Raw genomic sequence first — 26333 nt, 5'->3', positions numbered from 1 at the left:
AGATCTTGAATGGAATCGCAAAGAATCCTAATTGCTGTTATGCATAAAATTTTCAGAGAATCTTCATTGATAATGTACAAGTAGTCCTTGACCTACCATAATAGAGCCTGCCCAGTTCGATCATAAGGCGGGATGATATTAATTGAAAGTCATTAAGTGAAAGAGCCCTCATTGTTGATCACCCCAATGCATACATTAAATGAATGCAGGACTGATTGCAGGGGTCTTTAAATGTGCACGAGGAGCTTCAGGGATGCCTGCATTGGGCCTCCTAGGGCTTCCACCACCCTTTGAAATACCCCCATGATCTGCTTCTGACTCTTCTGTTCCCCAAAGCAATCTCTATCCCTCACAATCCCTTGCTTACTTCAGTAGAGCTGCAGAACTAAGGAGGTGTGGGAAGGGAAGTACTGCAGGCCATTCTTATGGGGGCCACATGGAGTGACCCGATCTGGACTCAGCAAAGCAGCATTTTCCCTTGTCTTCGCATTGCCTTTTTAAGTCTTAACCCTTCATTGTCTGTTCACCATGTCAGCAGAGTCCTGTTTCTCCAGCTTCGGTTTAAAATGTGCTTTTTCACCCAGGCAATATTTGGAATTGCAAAGCAAAAACTTTGCCTCATTATGCTGTGGTGAGTGAAAGAGGTGATGCAGAGACAGGGGGAAATGCTACTTTGCCAAGTCCAGGTCAGGTTTCAAATGGCCATTCCATATGGCCCAGTAAGAATGGCCTATAGTACTTTTGTTCATCAACATCAGTATGCTATGGTCTTCACTCAGACCAGTTATTTCTTCTATTTTCAGGTCCTGCTGTCACCACACCTCCACCTGGTAGGTATTTGCTTAAATCTCTATGGTTACTTAAACCAAATCTTGCATCATAATTTAAGGAGAAATAGAACAAGTAAAGTGTTTACCAGCAAACAAAAATAAAATTCATCCAACTTTATTTTCTTTCTGTTCACTGAAAGGACAGTTCATGAAATAAATTAGTCTTTAAGCTAGGCGTGTACTATGAAAACTGGAGTTTTTGCTTTTCAACAAGTCATTGAATAATGTAAGGATTTAAGAAAGAATGACTAGCCTTTGTTGTTGATTTAAATAAGGTGTAAAATAAAATTGAATTATGGAATATGTTGCTCTGGATAGTGAGATGACAGAGAGGGAGAGAGAGAGGAGGGGAGGGAGGAAGGGAAGGAAAGGAAGGAAGTTGTTTGTGCTTAACCAGTAGTGCTTAACCAGTAGTGGGGGATACAGTGGTTAAGCTTGTTGATCAGAAAGGTTGGCAGTTCAGCAATCCGAATCCCTAGCACCGTGTAATGGAATGAGCTCCCATTATTTGTCCCAGCTTCTCCCAACCTAGCAGTTTGAAAGCATGTAAAAATGCAAGTAGAAAAATAGAGACCACTTTGGTGGGAAGGTAACAACGTTCCATGCGCCTTCAGCATGTAGTCATCCTGGCCACATGACCATAGAGACGTCTTCTAATAGTGCTGGCTCTTTGGCTTTGTAACGGAGATAAACACCGACCCCTAGAGCCGGAAATGACTAGCACATATGTGTGAGGGCAACCTTTACTTTTACCTTTTAACCAGTAGTGATAGGGTCCTGAATGACTGGGAGCCAAATTAATTTGGCTGTGAAGTGGTTTGGTGAAAGAGGATGACTGTTTTCCCCCAACATTATTTTTATCTTCATATACCTATGTTAGAAAGAAGTTCTGGCAAAGTTTCTGAAATAATTATAAATTTTCCTTTTTTTTGTCAGAGCTTTCTACAACCTCCACAGACTTGACTACACAGAAAATTAGAGGTATTTAATATATACTGAAATAGATTTGTATCTTTATAAGAATAATAACAATTGGACATATGAGATCAGTTGGGAGCTGGTGTAGCAGCCTCTTTGTTGATATCAACCTCCCTGTATGAATTGCTGGAAGCCATCTTGAGGCTTGCACGGGAATTCGCCATGTTTATGGTCCAAGAGGACTTCAATCTGCCATCCATGAGCTTGGCTTCAGAGGCATCCCAGGAGTTCATGGCCACCTTGGCGGCCCTGGGCTTATCCTAGTTCATCCAAGGTCCAACTCAGGATAGAAGTCACATTGGATATGATTTTCCTGTTGGAGCAGTGGCAACATCATGGTGGGGAATCAGTCATTATTGCCATGACATGTTCAGACCACACCCTGGTGGCTGTGAGATTTTCCAATGCTGTCCTGTCCACAGAGAGGCAGGACCTATTCAAGTTGCCCTTGGCAACTAATGGTCCCACTTGGGTTTTAGAAGGACTTTAGAAGGATATTCTGGGAGTTCTGCTGCACAGTCCTATGGAAGCCTTGGCTACAACTTGGAATCTGAAAGTGGCCGAGGCTCTGGACAGGATCACATTCATGTGCCCTCTAGAGGCCCATCGGTCCCAAAACTCCCGTGATTTATGGAGGAGATGAGGGTACTAAAAAGGTTCAACAGACAGCTAGAACACTACTGGAGTAAAGAACGAAGTCCACCCAATACAGGTAAGAGCCACAATTAAGGCCTACTTTCTGGTGCTAAAAGTGGTGAAATGTCACTGTTTCTCTAGTCTTATTGCATTGGCAGAGAGTTCAAGGTCACCTGGTCCCGTGGGAAGGGGGGCTCAGATGATCATTTGCACAGCCATGCAGAGGAATTTGAACACCTGATAGATAAAATTGCTCAGTTTCATTCTCAGTTTGAATCCAAGTGTGGAGCAAGTCTGTTTGAGATGCCTGAGGAATGGATTAGGTAGATTATCTGAGAATGGTTTAACCCTGTTGGAACTGAGGAAGTAGAGAAAATCCTTGGGGCTGTTAAAACAAGTACCTGCTTATTAGATCCCTGCTCCTCCTGGTTGGTGAAAGTCCCCAGGATTGTGACCTGCAGGTGCAATTGGTAATTCATGCATTGATGCAGGAGAAAGTATTCCTGCATTGTTCAAGGAGGCCATGATGTGCCTCCTCCTCAAGAAATCATCACTGGACCCACGTTCCCTTGACATCTTTCACCCAGTGTCCCACATCCATTTTCTAGGGAAGGTGATGGAACAAGTGGTTGCCTTGCAGCTTCAGAGAGTCCTGGATAAAACGTATTATCTGGATCCCTTTCAGTCAGTCTCAGACTAGGTTGTGGGATGGAAATGTCATTGATTATGCTTGTGGAAAATCTCTAGTGAAAGCAGGATGGGCGTAGTGCATCCATTCTTATGCTTCTTGATCTCTCTGGGGATTTCAATATAATCACCCATGGTAGCATTTTGGAGTGGCTATGGGGATGGTGCTGAGTGCCACATTATTGTGCTGGTTCAACTCCTTTTCCCAAGGCACATCCCAATGAATGAATGAACGACTGAACAACCAAACAATCAAATAAATATTGTAACATCGAACTAGCTTATCCCAAGGAGTGCTTACATGATGCTTACCAAATGGATGCTTTATTGTATCATATATGAAATAATAGGTATTCATGGGTAGTCATATATTCCAAAGTCATGTGTTTAACTACCAGAATTATTATGCTGCTTTCATAGAGGTTCAGATAGTCATAGGATAGAACTGAACTATAGAGAAAAAGCATATGGTTTCAAACCATACTATGGAATCATTTCCATTCTGATAGTCTGATACTAATGTGTTATAATGGCAAAATAGAACAGCAAGATTGTTCCTCCCTATTTAGAAATAAAGAATTATAGAAATTAGATAGTTGAGGTAAATGTCTAATTTGTATATGTTTTCCTTTGAAGAAAAATCTCTGAGACTGGTGGATGGAGAAGACAAATGTCGTGGTCGCATTGAGGTCTTTTACAATGGACGCTGGGGAACAATTTGTGATGATGGCTGGGACATGAATGACGCACAAGTTGTGTGTAAGCAGCTTGCCTGTGGAGAGGCTGTCCAAGCTCTATCTAATGCTGCATTTGGGGAAGGAACTGGCAGCATCTTACTGGATCAGGTCAAGTGTAACGGGAACGAATCCTCTCTTAAAGAATGCTCCCATAAACCTTGGGGCGTTCATAACTGTCGCCACAAGGAAGATGCTGGAGTCATTTGCTCAGGTAATGTGAACTGCTCAATTTTCAAGTGATGTGATGCTTTTATGTGGTTTACATTATCCAATAAGTGCAATGGCTTAAAAATGCTGGACATGGTCTCTGCTCTCATGGTTCAAGTCCTAGCACCATGTGGCAGAGTGAGCTCCCATCACTTGCCTCAGCTTCTGCCCACCTAGCAGTTAAAAAACATGCTACGTGTTACTAGATAAATAGGTACTACTTCAGTGGGAAACATGGCAGCTTTTTGTGTAGACAGTCAGACCCAGACCAGAGATGGACCTGCCTGGATGCAATGCCAAATTGCGAGGCAAAATTGTTTGAGAGAAGACTTCAGATGATGCCATAAGTTGCCATTTTTCTTTCTTCATGCAAACCTAGTTGTCCTCTGTGGCGTATCATGGATTGCACATGAGTGCGAACTAAACATACTTGCCCTCTTTAGCAGCCAAATAACTATTACGCACTAACATTGTGGTCTCCTGGTTAATTGTATCATAAGCTAAATAAATCAATACATTATGAAACACACTGAAAGAATAATTAAACAATCAGATATCAATATAACATGGCTTCTCCCTGATAGAAGATTGTTATCAGAAAGCAAAGTATGTCATAATTTAACTAGATAGGACTGTCAAACTCCCGGCCCGTGGGCCAGATGCATGATGGGCTGGTCTCGCCCACATCTATTTTAGCAAAGTGGAAAAAAGTTCCGATACATCACGTGACACAACCATGACGATATGAGTTTGACACTCCTGAACTATATGGTCCATATGGGATCGCAGTGGATCCTAATCACTATTATGTGTAAAGTTTTCTATCAATCTTCATTGATAATGTGTATCTGTAGAAAAAAAAATTATTATGGTACAAGGCTTTAAAGATTGGCTCTTGTTATGTATGTTTCAGTAAGTTATAAGTTATAATATTATCTTTAAGTAAATTGAATTAACGTGCTTAACAAACAACCACAGAACTTATGATGGAGTTGGCAAATTTAATTGCAGCCAGTAAAAGAGGACTAGCCATAATCTCAATACTAAAAAGCAACAGGCATCAGTTCTGATACTTTCAGCCAGTTTTGCTATGCTCTTTTTTATTTTACTTTATTGTATCAAACTAAAGAAGAGTAAAAAATATATAAAAGAAATAATAACAACAATGGCGATATACTCTATTCCCCTAAATCATCAACATAAGTTATTTCTTCTATTTTCAGGTCCTGCTGTCACCAAACCACCACCTGGTAGGTATTTGCTTAAATTCCTATTATTACTTAAAATCAAATTTTACCCCATAATTTAAGGGGAAATAGAACCACTAAAGTCTTTACCAGAAACAGAGAGAAATAAAATTCATCTAACTTTCTTTTCTTTCTTTTCAATGAAAGCACAATTTGTGAAATAAAATGAGTATTATGCTATGTATGTGGTGCAAAGATGGGACTTTTGTCTTTCAACAAATCATTCAAAGAAAGTGAATGTAAGAAAAAAGATTACCGTATGTTCTTGATTTAAATAAAGCGAAAGCATTGAATTATGAAATGTTTTGTGAGATAACATAATAAATAAATAAGTAAATAAGTATTTATGGAGTACTTAAAATTGTGTTTAAACACTACTGCTAGTATGGTTAATAATTGGAATCCAAATTAATTAGGTTAACTAGTAGAAAAGCAGTATCATGAAGTGGTTTGATCAAAGAGAATGAACAAGAATTGAATTAGAAAACAAATATATGTAGGAAGAACAGATGGAGAGAAAGTGGAAAACCAAGAGAATACTGGTTTTTTTCAGCATTATTTTTATCACTATACAGCTATGATAGATAAGAACTTATACAGCTATGATAGATAAGAACTTCTTCAGTCTCTGAGTCATATAACTATACAATTTCTGTTTTTGTCAGACCTTTCTACAACTCCCACAGATACGACTACAATGGAAACAAGAGGTATTTATTATATGCCTGAAGTGGATTTGCATTCTTATAATGAAGAATGCAATGAATATTGAAACAATAAACCTATATCATTTCCAGTTGTTCACAATGGTTGCTTAAATACTGGTTGCAAATTGTTTATTGTACCACATTGGAAATAGTATACACGTGAAGATGTCAACTAGATCTGGGGAGATCCCAGTTCAGGCCCACCATGAGAACTCGTGGGGTAACTTTGACCCAATCATTTCCTCTTTACCTTATTCACATGATTTTAAGATAAAAGGAGGGGTGTGCTTCATCTGTAGGTCAATCCAGTGTTTGAACCATCAAACTCATGGTCATCAACATTACCAAGTCATATACTTGATGATGTTGGTGAAAAAAGAAATGTCATATCAATGAGCCACTTTATACCTCCTTCTTTCTAATCTCACACCCATTTTATGGTATGGTGAGATGAAGGCGGTTGGAATTCTGCAAAGCACATATAAATCCAATTATATTAACTGAATTCAGTTATAGAACTGAAATATCCAAAGAGATCATGTGATTTTCCACCATACCATGGAACCACTTCTATCCTCACAGAAAATTAATCAGACTTGAATAAAATTGACTAACATTAATGTATTATATTAATATGTTACATTGGTAAAACAGAATAGCAGAGGTGATTCCTCTCGATTTATCTAAGAGGTCATAGCAACTGGACCAAAGTTTATTGAAATGAAATAAAGTTCAAAGTTACCTCTCATATACACAAAAAAATTGTGAATGATCCAAGAGAATGACCAAAGATTTGTAGATTAGGCAGCAACTGTGGCCAGCCCTAAACACATATCTTCTTAAATCCATTAAGCCCCATTCATCTAAAGGGGATCACAGGTCACAATATCTAGTTGTACACACAAATACACATGCATGCCCACAGATACACAAAGGCATTTATCTGACCCCCCCAAAAAACCCAGGTTGGGAATACTGAAATGCCTTTTTAAAATGAACCCTCAAAAGTCAATGCAATTGGGAAAAAATGATGACTGTGTTCTTTTAACAATTGCAGAAAGTGCATTGGTAATGACAAACTCATTGACTATAAGGTTGATGAATGGGAAAAACAGATGCCAGGGTCGCCTTAATTTTTTTTTACAATGGGAACTGGGGAATTAAGCATACTAGTTTCACTGTGAAAGCACTGTCAATGCTGTAAATAAATATTACATAAACTATTCTTTCTGATTTTAATAGAAAGACTTACAAAATATTCCTGAGAATAATTAAAATTATTCTGTAGAGAAACATTAAACTATCAGATTCTTGTGTCTGTTTTCCTTTTTTTTTCTTCATGTATCAAATTAAACTTTTTTTTTCCTTTTGGTTTCTGTAGCTCCCACAAAAAGTGCATCAGAAGTGCTAAGTATTTTACATTTGGATCAGTGATGGGATTCAAAATTTTTTACTACCGGTTGTGTGGGCATGGCTTGGTGGGCGTGCCTGGAGAAGGATACTGTAAAATCTCCAGACCTGGTATTGGCTGGTTCTCCGAACTACTCAAAATTTCCACTGTCGGTTCTCTAGAACTGGTCAGAACCTGCTGAATACACCTCTGATTTGGATCATTTTTAAAATTAACTCAATCTCTGTATTTTAGTATAAACATACATGCACATATTTAATATGTGCATTATATATGTTGCATTATAGAACCTCTGATCTGATGTTTGAAAACTAATTAATATATGTAGGAAGAGAGAATGGATAGAGAGGAAGTGGAAAACCAAGAAAATAGCTGTTTTTTTCCCAACATTATTTTTATCTTTATACATCTATGGTAGCAACAATATTCAGCAAAATTCCTGAATCGTGTAACTATAAATTTCTGTTTTTTTCAGATCTTTCTACAACCTCCATGGATCTGACTACGCAGGGAATAAGAGGTATTTATTATATGGTTAAGTGGATTGTAATAATAATAAATATTGTAACAATAAACCTACAGCACTTCCAGCTGATCGCAAGGGATGCTGCCAACCAAGGGTTCCAAAACAGAACTGCAGAGTTGATTCCTCACTCTTTAGAAATAAAGAATTCTAGAAATTAGATATTTGATGCATAAGTACAATCTGTATTTGTTTTCCTTTGAAGAAAAATCTCTGAGACTGGTGAATGGAGAAGACAAATGTCGTGGTCGCATTGAGGTCTTTTACAAAGGAAGCTGGGGAACAATTTGTGATGATGGCTGGGACATGAATGACGCACAAGTTGTGTGTAAGCAGCTTGCCTGTGGAGAGGCTGTCCAAGCTCTACCTAATGCTGCGTTTGGGGAAGGAACTGGCAGCATCTTCCTGGATGAGCTGAAGTGCCAAGGAAATGAATACTCTCTTGAAGAATGCTCCCATAACCCTTGGGGCATTCATAACTGTCGCCACAAGGAAGATGCTGGGGTCATTTGCTCAGGTAATTTGAGCTGCTTAATTTTTAATAAAGATATTACAGTATATTTCAGTAAATTCATTTAAAGTTAGACCTGGTAGACAATGGAATAACAATCTCTGGCTAAGTAGAATCAACTACTTAGTTGATTCAACAACAATATGGAAGGATCAAGAGCCGTTGTGGTGCAGTGGTTAGAATGCAGTACTGCAGGCTACTTCTGCTTCCAGCTAGCTGCCAGCTGCCAGCAGTTCAGCAGATCAATTCTCACTTGCTCAAGGTTGACTCAGCCTTCCATCCTTCCAAAGTCGGTAAAATGAGACCCCTATTGTTGGGGGCAATATGCTGACTCTGTAAACTGCTTAGAGAAGGCTGTAAAGCACTGTGAAACATATATGTTTAAGTGCTACTGCTATTATTGTAAGCCAAATGCTTTTTGCCTGTTTACCCATATAGCTTTTACATTCAGAGGTCACATAGTCTTCTGAAATGTCTCTGAAAAATTCAATGATGCAAAGCTATAGAAATCAAATTTCATCAAAGGAACATAGTTACAATGTGGCTAGAGCTTTATGTTTATTTTAAGAAGTAAATGTCTGCTAATTTATTTTTTGTTCAGAATGCTACATGGCCTTGACCATCTTGAGTAGATTTGTTTATGGGTAGTGCTTGCTTACCAACCAAATTATAATAGCACTGAAAATGAGACTTTTGACAGGTCCTTAAAGGTATGGTTTTTGCAGAATCCCTGTGATCATGATTTGGGCCCTTGGCAACTAGTAAGCATTTACCACAATCACAGCATCCTGCAGTTAGGTGATTGCCATTTGTAATCTTCATAGCCAGCTTCCAATAAAGTCAATGGGAAAGGCAGGAAGAAGTTTATTATAGATTTATTTATTACATTTCACAAGAGGGACACTTTTACTTCTTTATATCAAATTAAAGAAGAATACAAAAATATACAAGAAAAAAATGATAACATTGGCAATATAATATAACCCATAATTAATCCATCATCATTATTATATTATCTCCATTCATAGAAATTATTTCTTCTATTTTTAGGTCCTGTTGTCACCACATCAGCACCTAGTATGTATTTTCTTAAATTACTATTTTTACTTACAACATTGTATAACAATTTAAAGGGAAATAGAACTAGCAAACTATTCATCCAACTTTCTTTCCAAAACCTGTACAGAATTCAGCATGGACCCTTCTGAGGTGCTTTCTCTTCACTCATTCCTTTTTTGGACTTTGATTCTCTTATCAGATGTTTTCTTGCTTTGGCTCTTCCTTCTGCCTCCCAAAGTTATTCTCATAAACTGGCACAGCTTCTAACCAAAGACCAGGCCATTGATTTTAATTTAACCAAGACAACTCAATTCAAAAAGAGGTAGAGCCCTCTAAATGTTCATTTTTGTTTACATGATGATGTAAAAGAGTAACAAGTTTTTCATCTCGGATATTCCGGGAAAAGAAACCAGAAAGGTATTTCTCAAATATACAAAATAATTTGTAAATGATCCAAATCCATTCAACCCCATTCATCTAAAGGGGAGCACTGGTCACAATATCTAGAGTTGTACTGTACACACGCACATGCATGCCCATCGATACACAAAGTAAGAATGTTATCTGACAAAAAAAATCAGGAAACACTGATATGCCTTTTTAAAATGAACCTTCACAATGTGAATGAAACGTGTCATTGGGCGAAAAGGCTGTTTATATTCTTTTGGCAACTGCAGAAAGGGCATTGGTAACAACAACCACCTCATTGACTGTAAGGTGGATGAATGGAAAAAACAGATGCCAGGGTCGCCTTGAAATCTTTCACAATGGGAACTGGGGAACGGTCTGTGATGATGGTTGGGACTTACCAGATGCAAAGGTTGTATGCAGGCAACTTGCCTGTGGAGAAGTTATAGAAGCCACCAATGAAGCCTATTTTGGTCAAGGCACTGGCAACATCCTCTTAGAAAATGTTCAGTGCAAAGGGAATGAATCATCTATAGATGAATGCTCCAATTCAGGCTGGGGAATTCATCACTGTAACCACAAGGAAGATGCTGGTATCATTTGTTCAGGTAACCATCGCCACTGTTGTTAGTATAAAATGATTTCATAGGATCCTTTGTAGCAAAATATTATGAATGCTTCCGTATCCCTCAGAGAAAGAGCTTACTTTCTGTATTTTTTTTTCACAGAAACAGTTTCCCTTACAACAAAGAATCCCATTATACTTAGTAAGTATCGTTGTCTTTACAAACAGTAAATAGAGTATTTGAGAAGTGATCTCATTTTGCATAGAAGAACATATCATAAAATAATAATTGGGGAATACTAAAATTCCTGAATAATGTTATTTAGTGACATAAAAAATGCCAGTGATACCTGTTCTGTGAAACTGATGTGTTATGCTGATTTTCACTGAACACTGAATCATTACTTTTTAAATTCCTGCTGGTCTGTGAAAATTAGCATACTAGAGTTTCTCTGTGAAAGCTCTGTCTGCGTTGTAAATAAATAGTGATAAAATAAGAACAATTAGTCATATGCATTCAAAAATGATAATCAAAACCCAAACTGGATATTATAAACTATACTTTCTGATTTTAATAGACTTGCAAAATATTCCTGAGAATAATTAAAATTACTCTGTAGAGAAACATTAAACTATCAGAGTCTTGTGTCTGTTTTCCTTTCCTTTCTTCATTTATCAAACTCAACTATTTCTTTTCTTTTGATTTCTACAGGTCCCACAAAAAATACATCAAAAGTGCAAGGTATTTACATTTGGATCATTTTTTTAATAAATTTGATCTATGCATTTTTAGTGCAAACATTATACATGCACATATTATTTTGTGTCTTTAATATGTTGCATTGTAGAACCTTCAATATGTTTTATTTGAGCAAATGCATTTTTCAAAGCTTTTTTTATTTTAAGAGTTTTTCTGGTGTACTCCCTAAAATAATCTCCCTTCTTTTTTTGCATTTAAGATTATTTTCAGTCCTTCCTAATGTTAAATTATATTTGCTCTATTTATTACCAGTTCAGACACTAACTACTCAGAATCCAAGTACTAGACCTGTTCCTGCAGTAACCACACCATATCCAATTATTCCAGGACAGTATCCTGATTAATGGACTTGAGCAGGTGTAATTAAATGTTGAATAACATTCTGTGATGACTTCTTTGCCTTAAGCAAAACAAGCAAAATATTGCCTGCAAAAATGCAAATATAGAAAATTCTATGGGGTATTTATTTCTTTTCCACTTCATTATTTTTTGCAGCATATCCTCCATCTATCATTTTTATTTGGTCTATCTAGATACTATGCTAAATGTATTAAAGCCTTCAATAAATTTATATTTAAATTTATATATAAATTTATATATATATGGTATTCAGCTCTGTTCGCGTATTTTCCCACGTCATTATAGTTGTGCTTTTAAAGTTGTAGCGGTGTTTTGGCAGAATCTCATCTGTCATCATCAGGCTTGTGTATCTGCCAATACATCATGCAGTCCTAAATGCTTGGGAAGTGTTCGACTATGATTTGTGATATGAAAACCAGCATAGTTATCTTGTTTGCTGTGTACACTATCGTTTTTTGTTCATATAATAATAATAAATACAAAAAAAGAAGATAACATATAGTAAGCCTACTATTATCTGGCACTCACACTGCCACCTTAGTATGTCAAAGGCTGAAAAGGAATTATCACCAAATTTGAAATACAGAATACTTAGCTACAAAATTAGTAGCAATAGCACTTAGACTTATATACCGCTTTACAGCGCTTTACTCTCTAAGTAGTTTATAGAGTCAGCATATTGCCTTCAGCACTTTGGATCATTTTACCCACCTCAAAAGGATGGAAGGCTGAGTCAACCTTGAGCCTGGTGAGATTTGAACTGCGAAATTACAGGCAGTCAGCAGAAGTAGCTGCAGTATTGCACTCTAACCACTGCACCACCGTGGCTCGTAATAGAAGTTTCCTTCTCATAAATCTAAAATAATACATCCCATGTTTAATTTATCCTGTTTTTCCTAGTTCAGTTCCTAGCTTAACAATTTCTCTGTTTCACAATATGTTTCACAATAATGTGCAGTATGTATTGGGTAGTACTATTTTCAGTTTTAAATTTTATGTATCCCAAATATTGTTATAAATGGAAGTAATAAGAGTCACATAGGCAAGGATATTTCCAACCTCTGGGATATTTAAGCAATGTCTTCACTTTGCATATTCTTGTGGGGTTTTTTTGCATACCCATTCTCAGGTAGCTTAAAAACCACACGATTGTTTTAACATTCTGCTTTTTTCTTCTTCTTTCTTTTGAGTTTTTATTGACCCAGATGCAGGGAACATAGGCTGCTTCCTTTCAAGTTGTTATTTTCTTTTTCCCATAATGCTTTTATAAATGGCTTTATTTGACATGTGTAAGCAAGTGTTGTTTTCTGGATTTTTTTGTATATTTATTTCATTAAAATTATACACATGTATGTACCAACACAAGCATCCTATACAAATAAAGTCCTTCATGGGCCTTTATTAATTTGTTTCTCTCTAGGCAAATGTCTCTATGGCTGCAAACTCACAGGTCCTTCAGGTTCATTTTCAAGCCCATTCTATCCTTCAAACTACCCAAAGAATTCTTACTGTGTTTGGGAGATAGAGGTAGAGGAAAGACGTCATGTAGAACTGCGATTTGAAGATTTCAGGTAATAAAGGATCTGCTAGTTCAACAATGAAAATACTGTTGAATCTTTTTATTAATCTGCCACAAACTCTTGCTTTAGTTACAAACTTTTGTAACTAAACATATTTCATAGATTATATTTGAAAAGTTTTATGGGAACTATCCCACAGAATGCAGGGCATTTTCTCAATCCTTCTATCCTGTAATAGAGTGATCTATAAACTAGAATATGTATTTATGATTTTAATAATACCATTATTATCGACTGTATGTATCCTAAGACTGCAAGAATACAAAGACGTAAGAATAATTGTCATGCCCCTGGTGGAGACTGATTCTGAGGGAGAGGAGGAACAGCCAACAAGAAGTGGAAGGGTGGCTCCAGAGGTTGTGGAGGAGGCTCGGGAAGGGCAGAGGCCAGCTGAGCAGGCAGAGGAGGACCCAGCGCCCATCCCCTATCCATTCTAGGGCACACAGGGAGGAGAGGATAAGGGAAAGACGTGGTCTACTCAGGAGGAGAGGGCCTTGATCCTCTTCATGGTATGCAGCTGTGAGAACTGCATAAGAGTTTGGACCTGCGTGCTAGCAAACGCTGGAAACAAAGAGTGCTTTATTCCTGGATGAGGTTTATCTTGGTTGGCATTCTTCCAATGGACTATACCTGGTTATCTTCTTAAAGTTTGTAATTAATTATCCTGGTCTGTCGGGGAATTTTCTCCAGTGTGGTTTGTTTTTGGTTTTTTATTGCTTCGTTATCTGCTCTTTGAGCTGGATTGTATTTCTTTTGTTTGGAATGTTATTTTGGAAAGAGTTTAATCTCCAACGGTGAACAATTGAACTGTGAAGCCAAGTTGAAGGCATTAAAGAACATTTATTTACGTTTTTGTTACATTTGTGGGACACTCTAGGTCATCACAATAATATATACATATACATACATACATGCATGCGTGCACACACACACACACATATATATGTTATAGCATGATTTTATTTTACTACTTTAAAACATATGGAAAGGACTTCATTACTTTTTTCCTTCTGTCCAATTTCTGCTTCACTATTTTTGTTCTCAATATATGAGGCATTAACCAATGGCACCTTGGAGAATAGCAAAGGAATTACAGTATGTATTAGGCAAGAAAATTTCAGTTGTAGCTGAGAATTCTTAAAATAATAACTGATTTGAAGTAATTTTTTGTTTGTTTGTTTATGACCTGACAGATGCCTCTTTTTGAAAGCAGAGTGTAATGGCAATTTAACTGTACTTCTTTATACCAGGAATTCTAATCTTCAAAACACAGGATCTCAAATTGTCTATAACCTCACTAACTCTAATCAAATTTTAGCATTTGATGTGATGGAGTATTATGCATTTTTGCATAATAGTACATGCTTAAAATTTATAAGTGACTCTGCTTTGTATTTATAGTATTGTAGAAGGATGCATATATCATGATATAGCCTCCCACTAGAAATAAGATTGATCTCACATTTTTTGGTTTTTAAAAACTGAATTGTTAGAGACAACTTATGCAAGATAAAACAATACCATTTTATTTTACTACTTTAAAATGTATATAACCAAGTTTATAAAATATAAATAAGTTGTATTGTTTATTGGCATATGGTTATGGTTAATCACCTAGAGTTCCCCTACAACTAGAAATAAAATAATAAAATAAAGTATATTTTCTTTAGATTTAATATTGTGGTGAGCAACTTTTCCATTCTGGGAGCTTAACTTTTTGAAGAAGGCAAGATAATTGATATAACGTGGGTGGACCATTTTTTTTTTCTTCTTCCTCCATCTGAGAAGTTTAGATTTATCACTCTTTTGAAATTCTGCTATATTGTCTTAGGGCTCACAGAAATACTTTTTGCACGTTTTGTGCCTCAGAACTGAAGCACAGTTGTAGTTGGTTTGGAAGAAGGACAAGGAAGGAATTCAGATGTTTCTGGGTATTGTTGGATGCCTGGTTGCCCACCTCTGCTTTAATGGAACAAATTCTGTGGGAATATTTGGGAAAGATAGCTTTAACATATTTTTAAAAATAGTCATATTTTTCTCCACAGAGTGGAAATTACCAGGTTCTGCACACTTGATTATGTGGAGATCTTTGATGGCCCATTTTCAACATCCACTTCGTTTGGAAAAATTTGTTGGAATCCACGAAAGAGATACTTATCCTCAACAAATAAAATGAGAATTGTATTTATAAGTGATTCTAGCATAAGTGAAAAAGGCTTTCTTGCACACTACCGAGAAGTGCCTCCAAGAAAAACTGTGATTACAAGTAAGGCTGCTTCACAATTATCATTCTCTTGTCCAATTTATTACCAGTAACTTGGGTATTGCTCCACTTCTTTTCCTTCCGTCCTAAAAGAACCCTTATATTTCTCAGACTATTTTATTTTATTTATTTTTATTTTATTTTATTGACTATTTTAGTCCCTTGAATATACAAAGGGCCCCTTTGGTGAACTGGTTTTCTATATACCTACAAATATAAAACTAAGGTTGTTGAGAGTGTAGAAATAAAAAGAAAGCTGCAAAGTGGATGAGCATTTGTTGCTGCCCAAATTTTCCATCTTTGGTTTTTTGGGGGGGAAGTGGTAGGTCATTGCCATGTTGTTTTTATTATTTGGTAGTTCTGCTTTCTTCTGAGCTCCAATAGTTGGGAAGCAGGCAACATACAAACTGAATGCATTTCACAAGGAGTGGGACCTACAGCACGCCCTTCAGACTTCCAGATTTGATTTTGGCAAAGGATTCCAGAATATCCTAAGACAGGGGTGTCAAATTCAATTTCATTGAGGGCCACATCAGGGTTGTGTCTGACCTCAGAAAGTTGGGGGTGGGGGTGGCCATGGTGCTAAGGCAGGACTTCCCTGAGACCCTCCCACATTCTCATTATAATCTGCTTGCTTGCTTGCGTCCTTCCTTCCTTTCCTTCTTTCATTTTCTTCTTTTTCCTTTCCTCTTCTCCTTTCCTTCTTCCTTTCCATCTTCCCTTATTTTTCCTTCTTTGCTCTCTTCCCATCTTCCCTTCTTTTTCTTTTTCTTTACTCTTTCCCTATCTTCTTTCCTATTCCCTTCTTGCATGCTGAAATGCAAAACATTTCTCCTTTTGTTTTGTTTTTAGTATTGATAGCCCTCTGCCAGCAAAAATGGAGCTCGGAAAGGTCATGTGCAGCTCCCCCCCCATGCCCCATTTTCAATTGCAATGACCTCGTACAGCGCTCTGCCAATGAAAATGGAGCTCGCAGAGGGCTGCAGGAGACCATCATGGACAAAAATGGGATGTGGGAGGGCATGCATGCCCCCCCACCATGGTCTATTTTCGCTGGCAGAGGCACCGTGGTCTGGTCCTTTGCTGTTTCCAGGTCATCCCCATGGGCCAGATCTGAGCACCCCACAGGCTGGATCCAGCCTTTGGGCCTTGAGTTTGATACCCCTGTCATAAGAACTTGCTTTGGGCATGATCAAGGTATTTTCAATACTTTTTTGGCCCAAAATGGCCACTTCCTGTGAAGAGGCTCTAGTTGCCCACTGTCACAAACATTAGCTATTTTTTCAATGACTAGCTAGCTGAATTGCTTAAATGAAATGAATGGAATTTGGGCTCTCGCAGCCATTGCCTCATCTGCTCCATAAGTTGTCATGTCACCACTCACTCCAACAGCATCTCTTACCAAACTGAAAAGAAAACTCCCTCCTTGTCTCTACTGCTCTGGCTTCTTTTATACTTCTTTCTTCTGGACCCTGCTTGACAGCTTGCAAGTACTTCTAAGGACATTTAAACTCCTTTTTCTTCCTTTCTCTGCAGATACGTATGCACCTAGATTGACAACTGACAGTCAGATCATTGCAGAGAGAGAGAGAAAAAAACACTGCAGCCTTGATAATTTCACAGCAGTTCATCCTCCTACATGGAGTTTAGCATTGATATGTCTTAACTGTAGATTTGTCATGGAAGAAGACAATTGCTTTTGCCTCTAGTCATCAGTTTGCATTTGATTTTCCCTCCAGCTCAACTTTTATATTTTATAAAACTATAACACATAAAACATTATATTTTAAAGCAACAAATTATATATGTTCAAACATAGCATCTCACCATTCTCTGGGATAGCTTAATGATTACATTGCGGATGAGAACAATGTAGCAAAACATGGTAATAAAACTATATAAGCTAAGATATGGAATAATAGTATTGCAAACATTTCTTTCAACAGCCTTGCCACCACCACCACCACCACCACCAACTACCACAATGGCCACTATAGCCAGTAAGTAATATTTCTATGATACGTAAAACATTCATATATGCATGTGATTATTGTTCAGCTTGTTCAGCATTTTGTACCTTGTTCCATAAATTAGTATACATCAAATAAATCTGTATCTGTTGATAGATCAGAGCTCAGGATCAAAATAGCTTTATTTTAAACATGTTTTAAAGTTGATGCACTTACGAAGTATCCCTTAAAATGTATTTTAACTATGTACTGTTTTCTTTTCCTGATTGCTTCTGGTTCCTTCCCCAATTTGGGAATGTCTCCAAACCAAAGAGGACAATTCACTCTCTGTCTCATAATGTACAAAATCCATTCCCATGTTAAATGAATAAATAAAATCACGGGAAAGGTATATTACAAAACAACCGTGAATATCCATGAAGAAACCTTATCATTGTTGATTTTGCAAGATATACCTTAAGAAATTAGTAACATTCATTGTTAAAGAAATTTGAATTTTCATAATCAGTATCCTTAGACTGGTTGTAGAAAGCTAAGCTATTTTGGCCATAATGTTGACAAAAAATGAAATCACATCCTATAAACTGTCATTTTCATGATAACATTTAAAGCAGGGGTCCCCAACCCCCAGGCCACAGCTGATTACCGGGCCATGGCCTATTCGGAACTGGGCTACACATGCAGGGGACTGATGTGCACGTACACACACGCAGCCCAATTTGGACGAGTGGCGGGCCAGCAGTGCACACAAGTGTGTAACTCAACTTTTACAAGTCGAGCTCATGCAGTCTGAGCTGTGTGCCTTCATGCCAGCCTACTGCTCACACAGCCTGGTTCCCCTCTCTCCCTCTCCAGCTGGCAAAGTTTGGGGATCGCTGTTTTAAAAACAATTAAACTTTTTTCTTTTTGCAAAGATAAACTCTAAGACTTTAAATTTCAAGATTTTGTATGTCCCTCATTTGAACCTCCAGTTCTCTTCTATGTAGCATATGCCATATACTTCTTAGACTTCTAATATATTCAGTTTTCTTTCCAGCGGCAATCTTGCTTCCTCTACACATGCCTGTTTTGTTTAATATTCATAATGAATCAGCTAATGCTACTTCATTCGCATTATATAATGTTTGAACTAGCAATGCGGTAACTGAATATGGATACCTCAGATGATATTGCTCATACTCCTTCTCTCAGTCCAGCAGTAAGCAGGCTGTAAGGTTATAAACCCATTTGTTACACCATTAGCTTTCATTGCAAAATCTGGTTGGAATAATAGCCAAACATACATTTCCTACCTGCCATGATTTCTTCAGCCAGGATCAAGTAAGCCTGGTATTTTCCAAGAGTTAGCTGGCTTATATCTGAAGAATAGTTCCTAAGTCACAGATCCAGTAATCACTCCATAAGTTACTTCTACAAGCTAATTTGTAAAAGATGTCTTAATCATATTATTTTTTCTTTCATAGCTCTTCCGGATGATACCACAGATTCTGGTAATATTTATTGTTGTTCAATCACTTCATTAAACATTTTCATGGGTCTATGGCATTCAGCATGAATTCAGATAATTATATTTCTTTGTTCAGTAGCAAAATGAGTGGCCTCTCAGAAAGTTGAGAGTTCAATCCTAGATAGTAGGAGATGTTTTTCTCCTCGGGCGCAAATTTTTTAAAAAACCCTGTGAAGTTCACATAGGCATCAGGAAGGGCACCCGGTCAGTCAATGCTCAGCTCCACCCACTTGCCCCAACTTTACCAAGTAGAGACCACAGGGTTGTAAAAAGAAAGTTCAGTAGCAAATTGCCACCCACACAAAGGGTGAAAGTTTTTGAAAACCACCACAAATATCAGTGTCAACAAGGGTAGGTGGGTGTACTGGACAGAAGTGTCCCCTTCACCTCCCTGCTGCTTAAGGTCATGGTGAAGGGTGGACATGATTTCAAAGATTTAGTTAGTGATTAAAGTGATCATGGCAAAAACATCACTGATGGGAATGGAGGAGGAAGCAAAGCCAGAGTTCTTGTTACTTAGGATGCCACAGCTGTGTGAATCACCTGTCTGATTCACTGAACTTTACAAAACATTCAGATGCCCTTGCCTTTTATTTTTAACTCCTGACTTCTTCGTCCATCTTTTACTTTTTCATAGGAAGCTTGTTAAGAATAAAAGATGGAACAATTGCATAGTGGCTTTCACAGTACTAGGAATATTATAGCTAATAAGGCCCTGATATTAATGTGTGCAATTATACCAAACAATTTTGAAATGAACTAATAAATAGCTATAAATGTAAAACAACATGAACTGATTGCTGATCAGTTTGGAAACGGAGAGTGAAAACTCTTAAGTACCATTAAGTATGGTTATTTTAACTAATGGTAAATCAATTATATCTGCATTTACATGGTAACCTTGCTACAATTTTATATATTTTCTTCTTACTGACATGACATTTCCTTTCTCACTGTGCAGTAACACTTTCTTGCTATACGGAATACATGAAGGCAGTTATTGGGAAACAATATCTCATTTCAAAGGGCTGCCTTGACTGTAATTTGTACATAAGCGAAACCACCTGTACACCTGATATTTCAAAAGATAAATTTACATTCTATATACCATATGATGGTTGTGGAACCAAAAGAGAGGTAAGTATCTGATAATGTGACTGGTCACTATAATGGAATGGTTGTTATTTTGGAAAGTTTAAGGCTGAAAATCTCAAAAATACAGTGTCATTTTTTTTCTTGCAAATAAATTGTGCTTAAGGAGGTGCTGTAACTAATTCTTATTTGAAGATGTTAACCAATATTTGATCATCTAAATTAGTGGATAGCCTAAATGATATGATAAAAGTCTTTAGATGAGTGAGACTTCCTACTTTTCAGTTTAAATGAAAATTCAAGTGATGGCGCTCCCACAACTTCTGAGGGCAATCTGTTCCATTGGTTGATTGTTCTCACTATCAGAAAGTTTCTCCTCCTAGTTGATAGCAGAAAAGCAATACAGTATTCAGCACCCCTTTCTGAATATATGTATATATGGCTATTCACACGATCCAAAAAGATTTGATATCCAATAAGTTCAAGGCATTGGATTTAATCATGTGCCTTTGAATTGCTTTAGAGCAGTGTTTTTTTTTTCAAATTTGGCAAGTTTAAGATATGTAGCATTTAGTCCTGCTTTAAACAAATTCAAAAGCAATTCCAAGACATGATGGACTTTCTGGCTACCTGATATTAGGCATTGTCATGGTTTCTTCCCATATATAGCTAATGGTGACTAGGGAGATAAAGGATGTGATGTATTCTGTAATATTAATATAAGCCAATGAATTTTAGCATTTCCTAAATCCTGGTTACATTTGAAAGCTTGTTATTTTTTTACCTAGAAAGAAAGCCATATCATTGCATGAAAATGCCAAAGAAAGTGGGTTGCTGTTATATTTCTTACAGGTGTACTATAAATGCAGAAATGATAATACACCATTTGTCAGTCTTTCAAAAAAATGTACAAGCGGTTTTTTGGCCTGTCTTTCTCAAAAGAACGAGTCAATGCACTTGCAAAAAAGCAAGCGATAGAGGGTGGGGGATACTTCAGTCTTTCCTAAGACCTTAGTTTTTACAGTTTTTTTCATTTTTTAAAATGTGAGTAAAGACTTTTTAGTTTACTATAGCTCCTATGCAGGTACTTTGCTGTACAATTTGAAGATTACTATGCTTTTTTACTCTCATTTCTGCTATTTTTACCTTAAAAGAACTATAGGGAGGAAAATGTTTCAAAACTGTATTGTAAAACCGTTGAAGTTCTTTACCATAATTCTTTAGCTCCTTCCAGGCAGCAATTCTTTCTATTAAATCATGGGTGAAGATCAAATGTTTTAAAAACGATCGGATTTATATATTTTGCTTGATGTTTTAACAGAATTATGGGAAGATAAGCACTTTCACCAATATTGTCAACAGCACTGGGAATGGCGTAAATCCTCAGTTTCGATTCATCTGTAAAATGGAGCCCAGAAAAAATATGGAAGTCACCCACAACATTGATGAATTTGAACAGACAAAGCAAGGGCCAAAATTTCATATGGAATTTTTATTTTATGAGTCACCTTTCTTTAAGCAGCCAATCAATAACATGGGTTACTTTATGAACGTGAACCAGAATGTATACATCCAAGCCACACTCTACAGCTTTAATATAAATCAGATATTATTCATAGACTCTTGTGTGGCATCCCCTAATCGTTACGACTTCAACACTGAAACTTATAGCATGATAAATAGAGGGTAAGGCTAACAAATTAGTATTTCTTCACATAATCATTACGTTTTTTGTCTCTCTATCGTATCTAGATACATTTTGTCATCACTTTATCTGCATCTCCAGAATATTCTTCTGGAAGCTTCCCTGTAATGCTTCTAAATGTGTCAACCTGATGTTTTCCAAATGTGTGAAACTTCAGCTCCCATAACTATAGCCAGCCAGCCAATGATCATGATAACTAGAGGTTAGATAAGTTATAGTCCAGCACAACTGGATCAAAACATGATGTTGAAAAGTGCAGTTTCTTAACACCAAATGTAACTTCACCGAATATTGTAATTTCTACTTAGATTTGATTAGTTCATTTGACAATCTATTATTGGATACCACCCAACCTCCCATTATTTTTGTCAATATGCTTTTGAACTTTCTGCAGTTATCTTTAGTCTCTAATCCTGTTTCCAACTCTGTCCTGTGAAAACCTTTCCTGATTCATCAAATGCATCCTAAATTTCCCAATTTTGACAAGTAGATAATTATAATTGCTAAATAATGCAGAATAAATTGAAAACAACTGATCAACACAAACAAATATACAAGATAGATATTATAGTTCATTCATTTGCTAGGAACAACCTAAGAATCTCAGTAGAATAAACACAGAGGAGAGTGAATTATCCGTGCCCTCTATGCTTATGTTTTTCAAGTAAATATTTTAGAAAAGTGAATGGATAGTATAGTGTATGGTGCATTGTGGGAAATTAAAGCTTGTCAAAATAAAATAAACTGGCCATGTGCAAGGGTGTTTATAAATGAGAGTTGATATGTCAGGGGAAACATGAAAATAAATTGAAGACAGTATTAATGGATTATTTATAAAAGGGGTCCCCAACCTTGGCAACTTTCAGCCTGGAGGACTTCAACTCCCAGAATTCCCCAGCCAGCAGAATTCTCCAGCAAAGCTGGCTGGGGAATTCTGGGAGTTGAAGTCCTCCAGGCTGAAGTTTCCAAGGTTGGAGACCCCTGATTTAAAAAATATGAGGTAAAATAAAATGAGATAATGAATGGATGCTGAATGAAAGCAGATAAATACAAAAGTAAGTGTCCTGTATGAAAGAAATACAGGTGGTCCTCGACTTATAATGACAATTGAGCTCAAAGTTTGTGTTGTTAGTGAGTTTTGCCCCATTTTATGACCTTTCTGGCCACAGTTGTTAAGTGAATCACTGCAGTTGTTAAGTGAATTTGGATTCTCCACTGACTTCGCTTGTAAGAAAGTGTCAAAATGAGATCACATGACCCCAGGACACTACAACCGTCATCAATATGAGTCAGTTGCCAAGTGTCTGAATTTTGATCACATCATCATGGGGATGCTGCAATGGTCATAAGTGTGAAAAAGAGTCTTAAGTCACTTTTTTTCCAGAGCCATTGTAACTTTGAATGGGCACTAAATGAACTGTTGCAAATCAAGGATTATCTCTATGTGAAGGTTGTTGTTCATATGGAGCAAATGACTGGGATTGAATCGCAAAACAGTTTGAGGGTAATGATTGAGAAAATAAGGAATGTATATAGTTGATCAAATTTTCAAAACTAGGATGAAGTTCAAAGAACAAATTTATGGAGTGTTGCATGTGCTGAGTGGAAAGAAGGATGGTTTGCAAGGACCAAACAGTACAGAAACATATTCTGAATAGTGCTGGTACAAATCAGAATTAGTCCTATTTCTGATTCATTCCACTATCTTGGGCCCCTAGTTTCTTTGGCTTCGTGTTTCTTACCCTTTTTCTGCGCTCAGCATATTGTCTTTTGTCCTATAAGATGCCTATGTATTTATGGTTTTTCAAAAAAAAAAAATTTAAAATCTTCCTTTTTTATTGTTCTTGTGTATTTTATTATTGGAATGGGTTGACTAGCAACCGATTTGCAATTATGCAACTATGCATGCAATCTATGAACAAATACTCTCTCTTAAGCATGATATTACCATGGCTAGTTTAATTCAGTGAAATTGTATTCGTGCAAGTTCTAATAAAAAATGACATGTCTGTGTTCCATCTCTTTCAGATGCTTAATGGATAGAACTTACCAACTTTTTTCTTCAAGGAACAGGAGAACCATTAGCTTCAGATTTAAATCTTTCACATTGAACAACAGCTATTCCACAGTATATATTCGCTGCAAGATTTTTGTGTGCAATGCACAGGATTATTCCTCTCGTTGCTACCAAGGCTGCTATAAAAACAATAGAATAGCATGAAACTAATTTTTCTAGATTTATCATGCTTACCAAACGAATAGCAGCTTGAATGTAATCAAATGCACAATTTTGTCTTATCCTGCAAATCTTTCTCAATAATGACAATTTTTCACATGACTGCATTGCAGAATTGAACTATTCAATGTTTAAATGTTCTCACTGTTGTGCTTTTATCTATCGTCCTCATTCCTGCCATCTGGTACACTTTGATTTGATGTGGGGACGTTTTCATCATACTTAATTAGTTTAACAACCTAGCAAAATAAATAAAGAGAAACATTCTGGTTTTTTGTATTTAATCACATTGGGAAAATTGTCAGAGTAATTGGTTTTTATCCATCATTATTCCAAAGTGAAATGTTATTCTTATCATTTGGTAATACACTGAGACTATATTTCTATTCTGTGAAGCTATAGGCTACTATATCTAGGTTTTATTCAATTGACTCAAATGTCACTCAGCATTTAGAACAATAAAATGCATAATAATTTGGATATTATTTAATGCACAAGTTTTGCTAAATTTGCATCACAAGTGGAGAACTAATGGAACTTGGACTGTTGAATTTAGAAAGAGAAGCCATATCAAATAATTTTGTTAAGAGTCAAAGAATGCATTTTAGATTTTTAAAAAGAGTGCAGCAATCTCAGATTCAATAGTATGAACTAAAAGAAAAGCCTTTACCCATTACAATAGCTAAATATTGATCTTTTCTGCTCTATCATTATGATTCAGATATGTACATGGTACATTCTACTCTGATCCAAGATTGTAATCCATCATAGGACAAATTGCTCTAAAGAAAATAATTAAATATAAAATCAGATTGAAACTAATGGACTGTAGGGACCTTTGTCTAAATGACAATAGAATAACAGTAGGTGATGTTATAATGCAGTAATGGATTGTCAATTTTGTTTAAATAACTGAAATCAAGGGTCTTCAAACTTGACAGCTTTAAGACTTGTGGACTTCAAATCCCAGAATTCCTCCTCCAGTCATGTTAGTTCAGGATTCTGGGAGTTGAAGTCCACAAGTCTTAAACTTGCTAAGTTTACCCTTGACTTAAAATGTCAGGTCTGTCACTTTAATTCCATGTCAGAATAAATAATAGAAAATCAATTATGTTCTGGGTTATGAATAGTATTGTATTATAATGGTGCATTGTTTTGATTTGCCCCAATGAAGAATTTTGGCTGTGTCCTTCAGGACAAATTAATCTATATTGTATCAGTATAAAGTATTGCACTCTTTATTTCTCTCACAACTACAACTACCAGAAGACTATATTTGAACAGACTTTTGGTCTTTTTCTCTTGAGAAAAAAGGTATCCTTGGACTCTTTTACTACATGTTGTGTTATTTAGAAAGGGCTTTGGTTTAATGGAGATTCATGCATAGTCAAATTCTTATGCTAATTCAAGTAGTAAAAAAAATCCCCTACTATTAAGTTCTGCTCTTCTGTGAAGTAGACAACGGACAAATATATAGTATAGCTTTTACATATAGCCCATTCTGCAATTTCATATTTCTTTTGCTATTTCTTTGTTCATTTATACCCAATCATTTATAAGAAATAAATACAATAATGCTAAAAATTAACAATATATAAAAATTATATATTAATATATAAAAATTAATAAGCATGGCTCAAAAGAAATTATTATTGCAAATGGGGGAAAGAAAACAACCTAAACAATATCTTCTCAACAAAGAAAAGACTCTTTAACAATTTGCCCTAAGTAGAAGTTTTATAATCTAAGTATCACAAGAGAAGTTTAGTGTATATAATATAGATACTCCAATGCCAAACTTGCATACAATAGTTCTCTAACAGTTTTGTCTTGGGTGTAGATTGCTTTTTCTTGCAAATCGCCAGTGTCACTCCACGTTTGGAGCTTAACATGAAGAAAACGAAGATTTTAATCCTCATTTCAGCTTTAGCCCAAAACTGGATTGGAGGGATGATGCTAGCTATTTTTATTGGTATGGAAAACAACTTCTCACTAAAATGAATAAGAAAGGGAGGTTTGCTATGCAAAAGTCAGAATGGGAATGAGATCCTATAGAGTCTGTAAAACAATGGGGGTAATTTTGTTTCCATGTCCCTAAACATGGAACAACAAATTACTGGAAGAAAACTACAGAGAGCGCTACTTGAACAGAATACCTTTAAAGCTTAGGGAGATTCACTTGAACCATGTGAGCACCTCCCCCATAAGAATGTATTAGGGATACATTTAGAGAATGAGGTGAATGCCAATTTTCCAGAGCAGACCTTTTATCTACACAGGTGCATATAACTTGCTAATCAGAAAATGTCTCGTATCACACTATCAAGAATATTTTTAAAAAATAATCCCACATG

General features: G+C 36.5%; 1 protein-coding gene across 1 annotated transcript in view; it reads left to right on the top strand.

The window, feature by feature from the left end:
• DMBT1 (deleted in malignant brain tumors 1) overlaps positions 1-24235 on the top strand; it is a 101356-nt gene extending 77121 nt beyond the window's left edge. Inside the window, exons 49-63 of the mRNA XM_087932481.1 lie at positions 804-830; positions 1767-1811; positions 3768-4079; positions 5299-5325; positions 5988-6032; positions 7916-7960; positions 8169-8480; positions 9525-9551; positions 13047-13197; positions 15252-15472; positions 17416-17469; positions 18903-18929; positions 19908-20083; positions 21360-21724; positions 23772-24235. Coding sequence (XP_087788607.1) covers positions 804-830; positions 1767-1811; positions 3768-4079; positions 5299-5325; positions 5988-6032; positions 7916-7960; positions 8169-8480; positions 9525-9551; positions 13047-13197; positions 15252-15472; positions 17416-17469; positions 18903-18929; positions 19908-20083; positions 21360-21724; positions 23772-23964 — 2027 coding nt within the window. The 3' untranslated portion in view covers positions 23965-24235. The remainder of the gene's footprint in view (positions 1-803; positions 831-1766; positions 1812-3767; positions 4080-5298; positions 5326-5987; positions 6033-7915; positions 7961-8168; positions 8481-9524; positions 9552-13046; positions 13198-15251; positions 15473-17415; positions 17470-18902; positions 18930-19907; positions 20084-21359; positions 21725-23771) is intronic.
• Positions 24236-26333: the final 2098 nt, after the last annotated feature.

This window comes from Pseudonaja textilis, chromosome 4, assembly GCF_049901715.1.
Source record: "Pseudonaja textilis isolate UNSWEBS1 chromosome 4, rPseTex1.2, whole genome shotgun sequence".
Lineage (NCBI taxonomy): Eukaryota > Metazoa > Chordata > Lepidosauria > Squamata > Elapidae > Pseudonaja > Pseudonaja textilis.
Note: the sequence above shows the minus strand (reverse complement) of the source record. Positions and strands in the feature narration are given on the sequence as shown.